Here is a 19,538-nt window from a genome sequence, read left to right on the forward strand (position 1 = left end):
TGGTTTATTTGTTGAGAAGAAATATTCAACAATGATTTCAAAACAATACCGTGTGTCACCGAAAATATGTCATCCTGAAAAAATCAGGTTAGGTCTTATTTTCGGGGACACACTACCCGAAACACTACCCGTGTTTCCTTTTTACTTTTTAGCCATTGCTGCTTAAAAAATACAGTAACATAAAATAATGGAATCAAATGAAGAGTGCCCCTTTCATGTTGAGCCTGGTGTATAAACTAGCCTTTTAATTGTTGTCCTAGACATTTACTTTTCTGTGGTATGGTTCAATAGTACTTACATGTGATAGGGAAATGCATAACACAAATTTTATTTGTTATGAGCTTTATACAGTGAAAATAGTGGTAATTAAGTAGTCATTATTAAAATGTCCTAGCAACTAAGGTGCTAAGAGCCAATTAATTATAATTGGCTTTTAAACAGAATAAACTTTTCCTAATTCTTTTTTTTTTTTTTTTTTTTTTTTACGATTTTGCCTTTCTATGGCACTTTGCACAATACCTCACAAGTAAAAAGAAAATATTTTGTGTTTCCATATTTAATTGAAGCCCCAGGATTGGAAATCAGTCATTGATGTCTTTATGTTCTTTTTTCCAAGCTGAACCTATGCTTAGAAAGGAAATAAATATGAATTGTGGTTTAAAAGGTGGAAAATAATTGCAAAAGCCGCAATTACTTTTGCACCAACCTAATATTAAGGCCAGTTTTCCTTCTTGTGAACCAGAGGCAGGAGTGATATAAATTTACATAGTTGAAGAACTTTTCCAGGGTAAGGCAATGCAGCTCTGATTTCCAACAGTCAACACCAGTAGTCAATTTTCTTTTTGTTATTTTTCAATGTGTTATGCCGTATGCAATGGGAACAAGAGATAATGCTAAGTAAAGCTTGATATGCCTTAGAGGAAGCTCTTTCGATTTATCTAACCTGCCTGATTAGCCCTTTATTATTTTCTCCCTTGTTTTGAACATGATTATACCAGTTAGCCTTCAAACAATAGAAACTCAGACGAAAAGTAGCTAAAACAAGCAGGGACTTGTTTTTCTCATTTACCAAGATACCTGGAGATAGGGGATGCTGGCATTGGTTCTGTGGCTCACTGATGCTAGAGTGGCCATCTCTGCATTGCTTTTGGTCCTTCCCTTCTGGTTACAAGATAGCTTTCACCACTCTAAGCAAGAATAAAGATAGAAGAACAGGGCCAGAAGCGAACCTCCCTACCCACCCCTCAAGCGTTTATCAATTTATGTTATATCTCATTGGCCTAGAACTTTGTTGCATGGCAACCCTCACTTTTCCTTTTTCATGTGTAGTTTTTGCATCTTATTTAAAAAAGTGTTTCCTTTTCTGAAGGCATAAAGATTGTCTCATAATTTCTTCTGAAAGTTTTAAAGTTTTGTCTTCTAAACCTGCTCTTTAATTTGTCTAGTATTTTCTTCTTTAGTATATTGTGAAAGAGTCAGTTGTCCTATATGGCCTTCTCACAGTGTTTGTCATTTTTTATTGTAAACTCCTGTTCTGTGGGGTTTGTGTGATCTGGGAATCCACTTTGGTCTGGATTATGGAAGTGACCCCAAAGAGGTGTTTTGCATTTGTTTCTGTCAGGGCCTCAGGACTTGCCCTGGCCTTTGATCCATCTTGTCCTTTCTTTGAATGAATCGTTAGTTTCATTCTTGAATCACGTGGGCAGTGTAAATTCAGTCCCATACCCCAACTTGATGCAGGTGTAATGTTCCTTTCTTGACTTTGTAAGTGGACTTTTCTAGGTGTCGTGTTTCATGGGGCAGTCCTTCCGGTGTTCGGCCCTGCCTGCCGCAGATGGCTCAGTTCTAGGTATCACCCTTTGCAGGTCAAAGCCTATATTTATTGCATCATAGGCTCGAATGAGTCAGTATTCTGGGGCGACTGCAGTATCAATGCCCATACTGTATTTTACCGCTCTGGTTTTGACTAACTTCTCTATGTCTGCTACCTGGGTTTTTTTGTTTTGTTTTAGCCCAAGCATACATTTAACATGTTGTGTTGTTACTGCAATCTCTTTATTGAGTGGTGGGAATTTGAAGGTCACATATTTGATGAAATTCCATCTCTCGTATTCCTGTTCCCTACCCCTACTCTTTCCTTGGACAGCATCTCTGGCAGATCTCATGGTTTTCTGCTCACTTTTAGTTACAAAAATAGTCAAATGTTTAGTAATGAGGGTTGACTTTTTGGTATTAAATAATCCAGGGCAGTCTAGTCTAAAACTCCAAATTCTCTTCTTTCCCATCCTAGGCCTAACCTGTATTTTTAAAATGCAGAAAATTATACTTTTTTCCTTAATGAGTATATACACATGTGATAAAAACAGGTTAGGCAGAGCAGTGGTGAAGAGAGCGTGGTCTGTTTCACTTTTTTTTTTTTTTTTTTAACCTTCTGACCATCTCTACTTCTGGCTTCTTTAGAGTGAAAACCTGAGTAAGACAAGTGCATTAGGGACAGTGGGACAGTCTTTTCTTATTGGTGCTGTTATAATATGGCCCTCGGCGCTCTCTGTCACAGCAGGCACTCACGTGCTATCGTTTTGCTGGGCAGGTTAGGGGATGGATTTCTTTAGAGTCCACCTCCACTGCTCGTCTCTAAACATACCCTTCAGCCTCTTGTTGGTGGAGTCCCTTTGCCCTGGAAAGCTGCTGTTTTGGGTCTTTCAAGAGGAATCGAGTCTGCTGGCAGTCCTTGGAAACACCTACTTGGCCCATATGGAATTGACAGAACCTTCACCCGTCACACAGGTGAAGTGTACTCAGCCCGATCGCTTCCCTTCTCTCCTCGCCCTATGCTGTGGTCTGTTCTTGGCAGCCTTCCCACCTTGGCTGTTTCTGGTCAGGAAGAAAGTACCAGTCTCTGGTCCACTTACGCACCCTCCTCACCCCCATTCTAGGGCATATACTGTGATGTCTCCAGGAACTCTCCCAGGGCACCCTGCTCTTGTGGCAGCCTAGCGAGCAAGTACTTTCTTCCCTCCGTAAATATCCAGCCTGGGACAGCAATGCCGTTCTTGCTTTCTTGCTATTTCTCCCATTCCCTCTGTTTGTTCCTTCGTATATGTTGTTCTCATCCACAACCTGAGAGGGGTGGTGGATAGGTCAGCTTTCTTCCCTCCTGGAAGAGGAAAAAGTCAAAAGACCTTCTCCTTCTGGAGATTTCCTTGTATCAGTCTCTAGAATCTCAAGCTTTTTCTTACACAGCCTGCATGTGAAATGGTCCCTGGCCTAGTTTTCATGTCTTTTTATAAATACAGCATGGGTATGTCTGGTATTTTACTTTAGAATAGTGGAATACTTATCACACATTCTCCTTAGCTTGGAGCATGATCAGAAATTCTAAGACAACCATAACTGTCGCATTTTAACATTTTGATAAACATCTCTTTATACGTTGACTGGGGAAGCTGGGTATGCAGCAGTGAAAACTGGAAGTTTCATAAATTAACTTGCAATAGATTATTCACACTCGGTATAAACAATGGATTTCATTTGTTTATTTAATGCACCGATGAAGGAAGGAAAAAGAGGGGTGTTGTACCAGAATTAGGAAATGTTTAGATATAGTGTTAAAAGAGAAGACTTGGGTAGGATCCAGCAGTGCTCATATATTTGAAGGGCAGTTATTTAAAAAAACGGGCTCATATTTATGTAACTCCATAGCGTGGAACATGGTCAGGGCACAGCACTAATGAAAGGTGAAGATTTCGGGCTTACGATCAGGTAGAATTTCATAACATTCAAAGGCATTCAGCAATGGAGGAGATTGCTTTTATGAGTTAGAGAACTCTGTCCCGTTGTTTTGCAATTTTTTAAAATGTACCTTTTTATTCCAAGTAGGTTATGAAGAAATTAATTCATTATTGAACTTGCTCAGTTTTCCAAAATAATTTAATAAAGAAGCTGTATAATATATAATGAAACATTAGTAAAATACCATATATTGGGTAAAAGTGGGCTGATCCTAAAAGCAAAATATTATCTAAAAATATGTAACATAAAGGAAGCCAATCTATTCAGTATTAAGGAAACCACCCAATATGAACTTTTTTTCAGTTAGTGTTGATCTAATTAACCATCAAATGCGATTACACCAAGGTATACACTTTGCAGACGGGATTCCTGAGTTAATAATGAAAACATTACTGTGCAGGACATTCAGTTAGCACAAGAAGTATTCATTCATTCATTCATTCATTCATTCATTCATTCTTTGACTCAGTAATGATATTGAGGATCTACTATCAGCCAAGTGCTATTCTAGGCACTGAGGATACAATCTTGTACAAATTAGACAAAATTCTTGCTGTAATGGAGCATTTTTGTAGAGTGGAGCATTCTAGATGGGGAATGGGGAATTAAATTGTTTCTTACGAAAGAGATGACAAATCAAATGCTATAAAATCAGTGGACCTGTCTCGGGTATGGCTTCTAAAAGGCAGAGGAGAGGAAATTCGTATCCTAAGGGAGTCTGCTCGGACACCCTGAACGGTTGTAGCTTCAGAACAAATTGTCATCGGTGGCTGCTGTTTGATCTCAGTACCTGATGGTTGTGTTCTCTAGAGCCATGTTTGTTTTCATGCGAAAATAATAGTGGGTTTTGGTTTCTTTTCAAAACCAAATATTCACACGCTACAGATACTCCTGAAAGATGCCCTGGGTTCATCCTGTGGCTTCTGATCCGCCAGCACAATGACGTGTGCCAGCGGGTGTTCAACCTCCAGCTGGTCCGGCAGCCAGCAAGAGCTATCACTAGCGTGCAAAGTAGGGATTGAAATCTTAATTTTATTTTAAAATTAAATAGTTATTACATTTTTAACACAAAGGGATTGAAAATACCAACAATAAATGGCTGAACCTCTCCCTGGCCAGATAACCCTTATGAAATATAGAAAAGTAACGTGTTAAAAACAAAAAACCAAACAGGACAGACGGAATAAAAAATAAAAACGACTCCCAGCCAAGCCTTTCAACAAATTTAACCATCGTTAGCAGTTTTCTTTGTGATCCTTTTTAGAAAAGATAGTGTTTTTATACTTATCTGTGTATATGTATGTGTATATGTATAGATTTACACAATGGGAATATGATATTGTGATGTATAGTAAGAAGTATATATTTGGACTTCATCCCAGTTCCTGGCACAGAGCTCCTGAAATCCTTGGAATTTCCTAAGTGATGAGAGACATCAAAGATGTCTTTTGTTATGTTACTAGGTGACTTTTGGAAAGCCCTTAGCTGACCTAAGGATGAGGCTGGTTTCCAGGGGAACCAGCCAGTGATTACAAGGTTGGCACTTTTCCTTTGATTCCTGACCTCTGGTGAGGAGAGGGGCTGGAGATGGAGTTCAGTCACCAATGGCCAGTGATTCAGTCAGTTTTGCCTATGTGATGAAGTTGCCATGAAACCCCAAAAGGAAGGGTTCAGAGAGCTTCCAGGTTGGTGAACATCTGGGGGTGTTGAGAGAGTGGCACACTGGGAGAGGGCACGGAGGCTCTGTGCCCTTTCCCCACACCTTGTCCTATGAGTTTCTTCCATTTGTCTGTTCCTGAGTTATATGTTTTTATAATAAAGCAGTAATCTACTGAGTAAACTGGTTTCCTGAGTTCTGTGAGCCGCTCTAACAAATTCATCAGACTCAAGGATTGGGTCCTGAGAACTGTCGATTTATAGCCAGTTGGTCAGAAGCACTGGTGACAACTTGAACTTGTGATTGACACCTGAAATCGGGGCAGTCTTGTGGGACTGAGCCCTTAACCTGTAAGATTTGACACTAGTTTCAGGTAGATAGGAGCAGAATTGAATTGAATTGTAGGACACCCAGCTGGTGTCTGAGAATTGCTTGGTAGTGCGGAAAAAAACATTGAATAAATTCTACACAGTTCTGAAACTTGCTTTTTCACTTAAAATATCAGCTTGTTTCATATCAGTCTAAGCAGATCATACTGATTGTCTTGCTTGTTGGTGTCTTTGAATGGAATAGCACTAACTTCCATGGTCTCTTTTTAATGGCTGCAGCGTATTCCTTGGTAACTCTACGTTTTATTTAACTAACTCTCCTGCTATATAGCAGTGGTAAATGTTAAAACGTTATTTACATTACGCATAGTTATGTATCTGTATCATAATACGGAAGTTAAGGAAAGTAAAACTAGATGTCGTGAAATAAATGCTTATGTTGGGTGGGGGACTAACGTCTGAATCTGTCATTGGTATCGCTGGGTTGTGGTGCCAGGCATCAGATCCAGTCTTCTGTGTCTGCCAGTCCTTGGATTCTGCCAAACGCAGAGTAACTTTGTAGGAGAGGTAGACTTTGGACATTTCTGGCAACTCCACTTATTTCAGCAATTCATAACAAACACATAGGATGAGCTTCATCAGATTTGTTCCTTAGAAGACCAGTGGGACAGAGAAGCACGTAGCTAGATCATTTCAATAGTGTGACAAGTGCCATGGCAGAGGTGTACGCTCAGGATGCTGTGGCAACATGCATGAGGACACTGAGTCCACCCAGAAGTGTGTGTGTGTGTGTGTGTGTGTGTGTGTGTGTGTGTGTGTGTTGGAGGAGGTGATTGAAAGCTTCTTGGAAGGACAATGCCATGCTGAGTCACTAAGATCAATGGTAAAGGAAGGGAAAAGGGCATTCCAGGCCAAGGAACAAAGAGGTAAGAAACAGCATGATGAGTTTGGGGACCTACAAGTAGTTTAGTGTTGTCAGAATATAAAATTTGAGGCAAGAAATGAGATCTCTCTCCAGACAGATCTCCAGGCCTGTTCATGGAGGGCCTTGTACATCATACTAAGGAAGGAGTTGGGAATTCCTCAGTAAGTCAAAACACATACGTATCTCTTCTACATCAACTAAATGCTCTTTAAATATTTATCCTCACTCTTTGAAACTCTGAAAAACATAATTCCTTCATATCCTACAAATGCAGAATTGAGCTAACTATTAGTTTGATTATCTATTGATATTGAACCCTAGATTCTTGGTGCAGTGTCTGACTGTACATGGCTCTTCAGCCAGTTCCCCAATGATTGCCTGAGCTCACTGCACAAGAGGACCGAGTGATAGTGTAGGTGAGTGAGTTCAAATCCATCGCTTCTGCTGGAAAAACTAAGGATAAGTTGGCTCGTAGTGTCTTTGAGTCTAAGATACCCCGTCACTGTCATCATTGTCTTTTACAAAAGGCAGGACACAGCCGATCCACATGAAATATACTGCTTGTGTTGGGTTAAAAAAGAGAACTGAACGGAGTGTGAGGATGGTGATTTGATCTGATGAGGAGTAGTTGATATTTATTTTACTTTGACTTCTGAGCCTTTTTGCTGCTAACAACCCGTGTTTCTTTTCTTTTTTTTTTTTTCCTAATGCAAAATGGTTAGTTACCTAGTATAAGGCCGGTGAAAGGCACTGGAAAGAAACAAATTTGGAAGAGAGGAGCTCATTCCTTTACTAAAAAGAACAATCTATCTATTTTGAGCACAAAATAGGATCTAGAAATAAACATTGTTTGTGGGGAAGGTGCATTTCTGTGGAAAGGAAGGCTGTGTTTCCTGTTGTCTCACCACAGTTCATTTCTTTATATGTATCATTTTACTTATTTTTCTCCACACATAAAACTTTTTCCTGAACCATCCGTAATGGAATTCCAGGAAAATATGGTAAATATGTTGCTGTAGTTTACAGTTATCATCTATAATGTTTTATGAAGCCAATTCTTTTTTTTTTTTTTTTTTTGTCACTGCTCCCCGTACAACATGGAACACCATATGCCATTGTCCCTGACACGAAGCAAAGGTTTCCCTGATCTGTGCCTGTGCCTATGTTTATGCCACAGAGGAGCTGTGGTCCGGTGCCATCTTTTATTGATGGGGCCAGCAAAGGAGAAATCTAATGAAATTATCAAAGCTTTGAATTAATTATGAACTTGAATAGGAGAGCTAAGCTCTCTGGAGCCAAGGATCTCATTACCCATGCACTCTCATTGCATCCTCTTCTGGAGCAGAAGGCATTTTCAGCTCCAGCTCTTAGGTTGGCTTTGGATTTTATTCAAACTTGCTAAACTGACATCGTCTTCTCACTGCGATGTGGCTGCTAATGTCCATGATGATTAATTTAATTCTGCTCTAGATCTACAGGAGATGTCAATAGGTTTTCTTGACCCCTCCTTGAGCCTTTTATTTTTTGTTTCTTTCTTTCTCCTTTTCTTTCATCAAATTGGATGTTATACCAGTGTCTATCCTTTTTGAATAATGTGAGAAGCTTTTAGGATTGAGCTATAGCTTCATGGAATACAGTGTGATTGACTTAAAGTTAAGAGCTACATAGCATCTACTGTGGATATTTAGGTAAGCACAAAGTCAAATATTTCTTCCTTGAATTTTGAACACCAAATAGGAGTTTTTCCTGCTTGTTTCTGCCTTAGAATGGAATAGCAATAACAGTATTGTTCATAATTCTGATGTGTGTTATATGCGAACCACAGGTCTCACTTTGTGGTTGTAGCTCACAGGACATATGCTCCCTGGCACAGAGCAGTTAATGTTTGCTTTGCAATTCTGATTTTCCTTTTCCCAGTAATACGAATTTTTTTTTTATGAATACATCAACCTCTGATTGTTTTAACTCTAGTAGCAAAATCAATAACAACAAGGTTTCGATTTACTATTGGTGGTGATTCTTTGGTAGTGTCGTGTAGGTGCAGAGCATCTCATGGCAAGCCATTTCTGCTTGCTTTTGAGACCCATTATTTATGAATTTCTAAGCTGCAGCTCATCTATCTTCGTAAACTACAGGCCACTGGCAATTTTTGTAAGCAGTGTCTAACTTTGCGTTATAGAGTCAATGTTTTAAGGTTTTGAATAATGGGGGATGGGAGAATGATAATCTTTGCTGTTTCTTTTCCTATTCACTTTCAGTGAGTTTTTTCCCCCCCATTTATTTCCTTTGTAGGCAGCTGCAATATTTAATTCAGCCTTTGGAAGTTTTTTGGTGAGTAAACATGGTTTAACTTGTCTGCTATAACTTCAGCTGTGATGTTGTTTATATGAAAGATTTAGTGAAATTGGACTTCTTTTTACTATTTGGTTAAATATAGAAGTTCTTGAATATTTTATGTGCCATTATCCATAACCTGGAGAAAATTAGTTAACAAATAAAGAAAATGTTCTCTTACAATATAGGTTGGAGGCTTGGGTTTAATATTCCATTTAATGGATTCGTGGAATCAATTAAAACACTATGTGTCTCCTTATAGAGGTTATGTCAATATATTGATCATTTAATGAGGTCTTTTAGATTATTATTATTTTGTATCACGGGACTGAGGATTTTGAAAAGGAAACATGACCCAGCTGGTCAGAAAGGGAATGCTAATTTACTTGTTGACATGTCATTTATTTTGTACATTTCACTGTCAAAGAAGCTACTGTCTAGGCTACTTCTGAGAAATCTATCTGAAAAAAATTTGAAATGAGGAAATAACTAATGAGTAATTTGAAAAAAATGCAATAGTTTTTGACATGTGAACTATAAATTGTATGTCAAAAGATTAAAAATAGTTCAATTTTCATATGTAGAACCAACGTAATTATAAGGACAATACTATTTTATCGTATTTTAATCATTATTTTTTAAATAGATGACATAATGAAGGCTTGGTTTGCATTATGAAAGAATGAGAAAGAAACTGAATTTTCTGTTAATTGAATATTTTCATTTGTACCCTCCCAAAAGCTTTGCTAAATTCATGAAAATAAATTAGAATACTGTATTTTTAGGAACATAACTTATTAATGGATAGGTAGTACAGTGATTTACAAATAATTGAGACTAGAATCAGTGGGGTATAAACTGGTTCATGACTCTAGGAAAAATTTCAGCTGCTTTTGTTTAAAATATTTTTGATGTCACTTATTATTGCATGTATTTAAATGTAGTTGAAGCTTTTAAGCATATTGTTATTAATACATAGTGTTAATTCTGCATACGGCTATACTGCTTTTAATGTTCCAGTGTTACAGACCTTTTACTTATGTAGCTAATGCAAAATAGTATATGTTTGAGTATATCTTATTTTTAAAGTAGTGTTATTCCTGATGCTGTGTTATTATTGGGTTTTAGAAGAGAGGTAATAGAGTCTATTTAATGAAAATGATATCTTGAGCTACTTATTTAGACTCAATAATGTTTTGTTAAGTCATCCATTATTGCATGTGTCCAAGTATTATTTTCTGTGTGTTGTCACAATTGACAGAATAATATGTTAAATGTGATCTTTCTGGAAGCCAATTTTTATTGTATGGCTTGGAATCATATACATCCACTATCAAAACTTGGTTTCCTATACTGGATCTCTTACTCTTGTCAAATGTCTAAGGTAATGAGAAAATAAGGTTGAAGCAATTGTCTGAGTAATGGAAGCAAAACACACTATCCCTTATTTGGAGAACAAGCTCACTAGATATAGTTTAAACTTTGCATTGACTGTCTGAACAACAAACATATCACGAAATTTGTTCTACATGGCCCAATTCTTTGACAAAGTCAAACTTATCCTGTGGATTCTTTAGGGTTTTAATTATGCCCTTTCACTTCTAAGAAACTGTGCATTCTCACTCCTCAGTTGTCTCTTTTTCTTGTTTATTTTTCATCTTACCTTAATTCAGTTAATCAATCAAAAATATTTATTAATGTCCTGCCAAAACTGAGGTAGTTTTCTAGTAGCTGTTGAGAGTGCAAAGACATATGACTTGGGTCCCACTAGGTTGTGGAGATGACACATAGAAAAAGAAATGCAGTGTAAACATTAAGAAGTCAAACAAAAGATGTTACTAGGTGATGTATGATTGTCAAATGGCAGAGGCAATATGCATCCTGAATTCAAAGGTCAGACAGACAATTTCGCTGAGCTGTGCCTTGAGGTGTGTGATAGGACTGAGTTAGTAGAGAAGAGGGGAGAGGAAATGGCAGAGGCAGAAGTGCCTTTTCCATTTTTACTTCCCCTTCATTTTCCTCCTTTTTCTTTCCCTAAGTTGAGAATTACCAGGAAGGCTTTGAGAATGAAAATTATGACTAGAGATGTTTTACTCAAGAGTTAGAAAATAAAAAAATTCTACGTATTTTTTCCCCTTCTCCGTTATAGTTACAGTAAACCTTGGATTATGAAATATGTATAAGTCTGAACTAAACCACTTAGAATTAGGTTCAACTTATTTAACAGGAAAAAATATATAATAGCGGTGAATACCTGATAAAGGCTTATTTCTCTACTATGTCAGATCTGGAGGGAGACTATCCCAGTATGATATAGTGGCTTTATGGTCTCATTGTGGGCCGAAATACCAATCTGCCCTCTCCTCCTCCCCGGCATGCAGCTTCCTTCCGCAAGGTTGCCTTGTGGTCCAAGATAGCTGTTGGAACTCCAGCCAAAATGGTACCCAATAGCAAGGTAAAGAAGTGGGAAAGGACAAAAGAGCTCCCCTAAAAGCTAAGTCTCCTTTCTTTAAACAGCATTCCTAGAATTTCAACACCATCCTTCCAGTCTTATCTTATTGTAGAATTTAGTCATGTGGTCCTACGTAGTCACTGGAGAGGTCGGGACATGTGGCAATTTGCTAAAAGCTGAAAATTGAATTTCTACTAAAGACAAAAGATAATGGGTGTTAAGAGGCTGCTAGCATTTTCTGCATATGAGCAGTGTATAGCAGTTGTCAAGAGTTTGAAGAAAAAGATTAATCTCAGTTGAGTGACATGAGAAGGCTTCAGGGAGAAGTTGGTACTGGAGTTGGGCTTGGGACAAGCTTTTATATTGGGGGGAGGGGTAAATTCCAAATGATAATCTTCATGTTTTATTTTGTTATTCTGAATGGGTGGTACTTGTTAGAGTTTTGGGAGAATTTTCTTTATAAATGGAAAATATCCACCTATCCTTAAAATTTTGGATTATGCTAAGTAGTACAGTTTCTGGAGTAAGACTGGGTTTGAATTCTTAGTTGACTGAATACTAGCCTAACATATAACCTTCCCCATACATAAAATGGGATAATAATAGACCCTAAATTATACAGTGGTAGTGAGGATTAAATTGGATGCTTGTATGATGTGGTAGAAATAGCTACTCAAGGTTTTGTCCAAGTTCTGCCATGAATTTTGTGTGTGTGTGTGACCATGGACATCCATAAAATGAAGAAATTGGTAATCTCTGACTTATTTCTATGAATGCTAAAATGTGCTAATTTAGTGATTATTCTCTGGTTATGAGTGGCCATTTCTTTTTATTTACATAATGGAATCTGAAAAGTATATTTACTTCAGATTACATTAAAACTTTAAATGAAAGTCTTTTATTAGAAGAATTTTTGAAGAAAGAACTCCTACGGCATTCTTGTTGATTTTCAGACATCTGGGTATACCAAATAAAATACTGTACATATTTATAGCTAGTTTAATAATGTCCCAGTTCTAATTAAAACACAGTGTTTTAAAGAACTAATTGTTACAGAAAACTGTGTGGTTTTTTTTTAATGTAGCTAAGCTGGTAATAACCAATGATAGATGAATTCAATTTACATAAATTTCAGACCAAGAGAATATTTTAAAATCATGCCACAAAGGATTGCTTTAAGTTAAAAAGTTAATGTCATTATCTCTTCCTCTCATTTAAATTGTTTGGTTTACAAGAATTGTGGAGCATGATAAGTGTTTTGAGATTTCCCTTGATGAGATCTTAATAAAATTTGATAGTCAACCACCCTGAATAACTCAAATGTTATCCAAACTTATATATATATATATATATATGTTATATAAAACCATGTATTTTAAGTTCAAACACCTTACATGTTACTTCCTCATCAAAAGAAGGATTTTTTAAAAATAGATATTAGCAACTATTTGAAAAATTTCTATTGAAAAGCCCTTTCTTTAATTTAAAAGATACAACTATGTTGAAAAAAACTTTAGTCATCTGATTTGTTAGACTTTTAGCATTTTGGGTTTGGAGGCTGAATTTGATGTTTCCATGTCTTCAAGAATTATAGGGTAAAATTTAAAAGGAAAAGGTAGAAGTTTTTCTTTTTAGCCTCCTAGCCTATTTTATTGTTTTCGGTAACTCCTGATCTTAAAGAAAAACCCTAGTGAGTGACAAAGTTGATCATGCCGAATCGAGTTTCTAATACTATGTTATACAACATGATAGCGATTCATGGCAACATAAATGTAAGCATTTCTGAAACAGCCACAAAGAGTTATAAGCCAAGTTAAGTCATCTTCATGAATGCTAAACACCTAGTGTAAAAAACATCTGTAAGAGCCACTGTTTACTTTCTAAATCTCTTCACCTAAAGTATTAAGAAATGGGTTTCTTTTTTTTTTTTTTTTAGTTAAAATTTATTGGGGTGACAATGGTTAATAAAGTTACATAGGTTTCAGGTGTACAATTCTGTAATACATCATCTGTATCTCACATTGTGTGTTCACCCCCCAGAGTCAGTTCTCCTTCTATTACCATATATAAGAAATGGCTTTCTTTTACATAATTTTCTCTTTCAATACAGTCACTGCTGCAACCAGAAGCTATTCTGAGATAAATAATTTTGTTTCTTTTCATGTCACTCCAAGGGTTAAAGGAACTCCTTGCCTTGAGTTGAAGGACTAGCCAGCACATGTTTTTCTTCCCCTTCCTAATTGTTTTTCTGTTTTCCCTCTTTGCTTTGGCTGGTCTGCCATTACTACCCAGCTTTGTAGAAAGATTTGAATAGTTAACTGATGCTGGTGTTGTAGCTGCTGAAAGAAAGAAATCCCAAACACAAATGGCATGTTTTAATAACTTGGGCTGTATGTTTATTAACTTATTTTATTTTTCCTTTCTTGTACAAAATATACTCAGCCACCCTTAGAATGGCCAGAGAGGAAGCACATTAACATGCTCGTTGATTGATGGGCAACACTGCTTTTTAAAAATCAGAGCAAGAATCTCAAATACTCACACAGAGGATTAAGGGTGGTACCAGATAAGACTCAATTGTTAATTTGGTTTTCCTTTCACCTAAATCTAGGATGTCAGTTTTTAATTTAGTTTATATTGATGGAATACTCATTTTGTACAATACTTGAATGCTATGCTGATTTTTTCCCCTTAAAATCTTAACCAACCCAAATTATTCAGTCAAGATCTTAGTTTTCCCCCAAAAGCTCATGACTTGTTTATAAAACAGTTTTTTGTTTTCATTAAGTTTATTTTTTATTTTTTATTATTTTAAGATTTTATTAGGGAAGGGGAACAGGACTTTATTGGGGAACAGTGTGTACTTCCGGGACTTTTTCCAAGTCAAGCTGTTGTCCTTACAATCTTAGTTGTGGAGGGCACAGCTCAGCTCCAGGTCCAGTTGCTGTTGTTAGTTGCAGGGGCATAGCCTATCATCCCTTGTGGGAGTCGAACCGGCAACCTTGTGGTTGAGAGGACGCGCTCCAACCAACTGAGCCATCCGGGAGCTCAGCGGCAGCTCAGCTCAAGGTGCTGTGTTCAATCTTGGTGCCGTGTTAAATCTTAGTTGCAGGGGGATGCAGCCCACCATCCCTTGCGGGACTCGAGGAATTGAACCAGCAACCTTGTGGTAGAGAGCCTGCACTCCAACCAACTGAGCCATCTGGCACAATGTGGGAATCGAACCAGCAGCCTTTGGCGTTAGGAGCACAGCGCTCCAACTGCCTGAGCCACCAGGCCGGCCCTCATTAAGTTTAAATGCCAGAACAAACAACTGAATTTTTAAGCAGTATTCAGTATGTGCTTGTAGGATGTTATTTCACGTTCATACTTTTTACTGTTAAGAACTCAATAAAACCAGGATTTAAAATCACCTACCGTAGGCTTGAAAATATCTTATAAACTATGTTCAGACAATGGGAAGCTGGGTTCCACCCCTATAAAATGGAACCCATCATCAGGGTATGCATTTTGTTTTCTCTCCTCTTTGGGCAAGTGAACATCATCATAAAAGCTGGATTGCTGAGAACAGACTACTTTCTCTTTAAAAACTACCATTAGTTATATATATATACATATATATATATATATATATATATATATATACCATTTGTTTATTTAGCACTGTGGCACAAAATAGGAAAATAGGATATAAAATGAGCACATGAATACCCAGTGTCCATTAGACTCAAGGCACTCTTCTAGATACTGAAGCAAATCCACAAAACATAAATATGTGAGAAAATAAATAACAATAGAAGGTTAAAGAAAGAGGGAAGACAGAAACTGCCTTCAATGCAGTGTCTTCCAAGTTTCAGGCACCTTTATGACTTTTGCCATGACGACGTATTATTTGTATTATTATGTTAAATAAAACTCACTTTTTAAATTTAAATTTATTTTAAAACAAAACTTTATGTCAACAGTATAAATAAAAAAGCAGTCTTATGCATAGAAGGTAACTGAAATGAAATCAAATGAAAAAAAGCTAATATTAATTGTAGCTAAACTCCCCTGCCTTCACAAGGCCCTGAGTCCCATCAATGCCTGATCTCCTTTTGATGAAAAGTGAGGTCAGCACCAGCACCAAACTGAGAACGGTCCCTTCCTGCAATCTGAAGGGTTGAAAAAGATTTCTTGGAAAGAGAGTAAGTTTAATCACTAATTCTCTGTCCATGTGTCCTTTAAGTCATCTTGCTTTGACTTCTGCTTGGGGCAGCACTGTTCTTACATTTGGGGAATCACTGTTCTCTTAAGATCATTTCTCAATCACTTCATCAAAAGGATGAACTGAAACCATTTGGGGAGTTCAAATGAGGACACCCCCCGAATCAGGGACTCTGGCAACCTGAACACGTTTGGGTTTCTTTCCTTAGAGTATTTTCTACATAACACTTATCCAGAAAAGCAGTATGCGTGTGTGCCAAACATGTTTGTGGGGTGAAAAGTATGTTATAATGCTTACATAAGGAAAACCCTGTGATAGCTGCGTTTGGATTTGTTTCTAAACAAACTCTTAACTGAAGTACAGTCATTGTAAATAAAAAATGGTCTTTGTTACTTAATAAAAATGTATAGAATCCTTACCTACTCCATTTTAGCAGCATAATGCTCTATGCTGTCTGACAGAACTTGTGTAGCAAGTAAATGCATTAGTCACAGTGACCATTTTTCTTGCAAATTTGTGACACAGATTTAATTATAGGAATGACCAGCAACTTACAAATCTAATTTTGGTGGAGGCTGAGGCAACTTTTTTTTTTTAATTTTAATAATGATGGATTTTTTTAAAGCATTAATTTCATTACTATTTAAAGAAATCTACTGGTTTAGAACTAGCCAATTGACTGAAGTTATTTTATTACCCTTTAACAAATGCCACGTACTTTCATTTTAATTTTTGTCAATTTTTTAAGTGTTACCATTCCCAAACTAGAAAAGTACCTGCTCCTATAACCATTTAAGTAAAATAAATAAATATAAATGGAGGGGGCAGGATATTTGTAAAGTTCTCCTAAGAAACATGATTCTACCGTGTTTCCCCAAAAATAAGACCTAGCTGGGCAATCAGCTCTAATGCATCTTTTGGAGCAAAAATTAATATAAGACCCGGTATTATGTTATATTATACCCGGTCTTATAGTAAAGTAAGACCTAGTATTATATTATATTATATTATATTATATTAATTATATTATGTTACGTTATGTTATGTTACATTATATTATATTGTATTATATAAGACTAGGTCTTACATTATAGTAAAATAAGACCAGGTCTTATATTAATTTTTGCTCCAAAAGACGCATTAGAGCTAATTGTCCGGCTAGGTCTTATTTTGGGGGAAACACGGCATTTATTAAGGTAATATTTCGGGGATCTTAGGGTAATAGTGTGGTGAGCCAAACAATTGAGATTCCTGCCTTCATCTGCATTACAGATTCTTAAGATGAGAGTATCACATCATATGGCAGGGGGGTAGAGTGGGAGGAGGTAATGATTTTCTATTATTAATATATGTACCTCATGACTCAGACCCCGCTGCCTTTCCAAAATAAATCTGGACGTGTGGAAAGAAGCAGGAGGGCATGAAGATGCATAAACTGTATACACTTGTGGATTCTACCGACCCAAAAGAACCTCCCATTTAATTTCTTGTCTTTGTGATGAAAGCAATGTTAGATATGTCAACTCCACCTCCGACTCAGGTTTCAAGTAAACATTTAGCACTTCTGAGAAACAATGGTCTGTGTTATTGGAAATGGCAGGTGATAGTTTGGCTGAAATTAAAAAATCAAACATCAATTTTATTTTTTTAGCTCTACGTATTACAGTTTGACCTTGTATCAATTTTATTAATTAAACATCTGTGGACTGCCTACTAGGTTCTAGAATTAAAATAAAACAGAACAAAGAATAGTATATGGCTCTTGGCATTAAGGAGCTTAAAGTTCCTGGATTTAAATGGCACTTTTCACAATGTGATTCACCAAACAAACAGATTCTTAATCTCCCTCAAGTGATGATTTGCCCCATAAAGGAAAACTTACCCATTTTTATTGCACCTCCAAAGAAAACTGTATTTTATTTAAGTTTTTGTGTCTGCCAACTTAGATGTCTTTAAAAAACAGTTTATCATCTACCAGATTCATATTTAAGTACATCAAAAGCTGACTTAGAAAAGTACTTTACCATATATAACTTATTCTGTATGAGCATTGTGTTTACAATTAACTTCTTAAAATATATTTGTTATATATGATTGTTATAGAACTTTTGATAAATACAGATAGAACTAGATAAAATTACTATTAGCATTTTGGTATATGCCCTGTACGTATAGTTAGTTACAAATGTGGTATTACTTTGTATAGACAACTTTATTTTCTGCTTTTTCCCCTTTAACAACATATGTGAGCATTTCCTCATATCTGATTTCTACCCCGAGAACTTGATTTTGATGTATTTAATGGATAACATCATGTGTAATATTCTTTTGGATGGAGTATTGCTATTTATTTTTTTTTTTCACCACTGATAGACATTTAGGTTGTTTATATTCATTTACTATTGTTCAAAAAAAGTGCCACACATTTTTGGGCATAATTATTTGTGGTCCTCCCTTTTAATTATCCTGTTTAGGAAAACTTCCTAAAAGATGAATAATTGGGTAAAATGCTACAAACTTTTAAAAAATTCTTGATATTGCTAAATTGCCCTCCAGAAATACTGAACAAAATTGTTCTCCTAACAAGAGTGTACAGACATACTTACCTTCCTTTATTCTCAGTAACTCTGGCTAATGTTTTTTAAAAATGTTTTAACAAACTGTTAATTTATCTTGATTATAATTTTTGATTGAGAAGTTGATCTTTTATTATTTGTTTAATGACCGTTTGAAATTCTTGTAAATTATTTGTTCATATACTTTGCTCATTTTTCTTGTTGGGATGCTGATTTTGGTTTCAAAGAGGTACTTTGTATGTTGAATATTCTACTACATATATTGCAAATATTTTTCCCTGTTTTTCTTTAACCTTTTAATTTTTGTGTGTGTGTGCCTGAGGGGGATGCTTTTTGATTGACAATTTAAAATTTCATTGTCAGATTTATTGAGATACAATTTTATAAATAAAAATTCACCTATTTTAGATGTGCAGTTTTGACAAATGTATACACAGTCACTTAAAGACCACCTCACTCAAGATAAAGAATATTCCCATCACCTCAGAAAGTTCCTTCTTGCCCCTTGGTAATCAATCCCCTACCCCATCTCCAGCCCTTGACAACCACTGAGTTTTTTTCGTGCCCTTATACTTCGCCTTTTCTAGAAGGTCATGAATGGAATCCCACAGTATGTAGCCTTTTGAGTCTGACTTCTTTCACTTAGCATGTGCTTTTATGGTTCATCTGTGCTGTTGCATGTATCTGTCAGTAGCTCATTCCTTTTTATTGCTAAATAACACTATGTTATCAATTTACCAGTTGATGAACTTGGGGTTGTTTCCTGTGTTTAGCGATTAGGAATAAAGCTGCTGTGGGTATTTGTGTATAGATTTTTGTGTAGTCATATTCGTATGTTTTCATTTCTTTTGGAAAAGTACCTAGGAGTGAGATTGTTGAGTCAAACCTAAGTATATGTTTAACATTATGGAAACCACCAAACCATTTTCCAAAGTGGTTGTACCACTTTACATTCCCATCAGGGATGTATGAGGAATCCAGTTGCTCTATAGCCTGGCCAGCCCTTGGTATTAGCCGTATTTTTTATTTTAGCCATTCGGGTATATAGTGGTATATCATCATAGCTTTAATTTTTATTTCCTTAGTGTTTAATGATGTAGGACGTTTTTTTTAACATGCTTATTTGCCATCTATATATCTTTTTGGCGAATGTCTGTTCAAACATCTTGCTCATTTTTTAAAATTGGGTTGTTTTCTTATAATTGAATTGTGAATTTTTAAAGATGTTTTGGACACCAGTCATTTATCAGATACATATTTTGCAAG

At 36.3% G+C, this 19,538-nt stretch overlaps 1 protein-coding gene across 2 annotated transcripts in view; it reads left to right on the top strand.

Moving 5' to 3' along the window:
* Nucleotides 1–19,538, top strand: part of SLC10A7 (solute carrier family 10 member 7) — a 215,197-nt gene that overhangs the window by 60,154 nt on the left and 135,505 nt on the right. The window contains exon 5 of one of the 2 annotated variants that reach the window (XM_019730736.3): nucleotides 8,996–9,034. The exons of the other annotated variant lie outside the window; for it this stretch is intronic. Within the exon in view, the coding sequence (XP_019586295.2) occupies nucleotides 8,996–9,034 (39 nt within the window). The remainder of the gene's footprint in view (nucleotides 1–8,995; nucleotides 9,035–19,538) is intronic. 2 annotated transcript variants of the gene reach the window in all.

Source organism: Rhinolophus sinicus, chromosome 15, assembly GCF_057876585.1.
Source record: "Rhinolophus sinicus isolate RSI-liver-muscle chromosome 15, RSI-T2T, whole genome shotgun sequence".
NCBI classification, from domain to species: domain Eukaryota; kingdom Metazoa; phylum Chordata; class Mammalia; order Chiroptera; family Rhinolophidae; genus Rhinolophus; species Rhinolophus sinicus.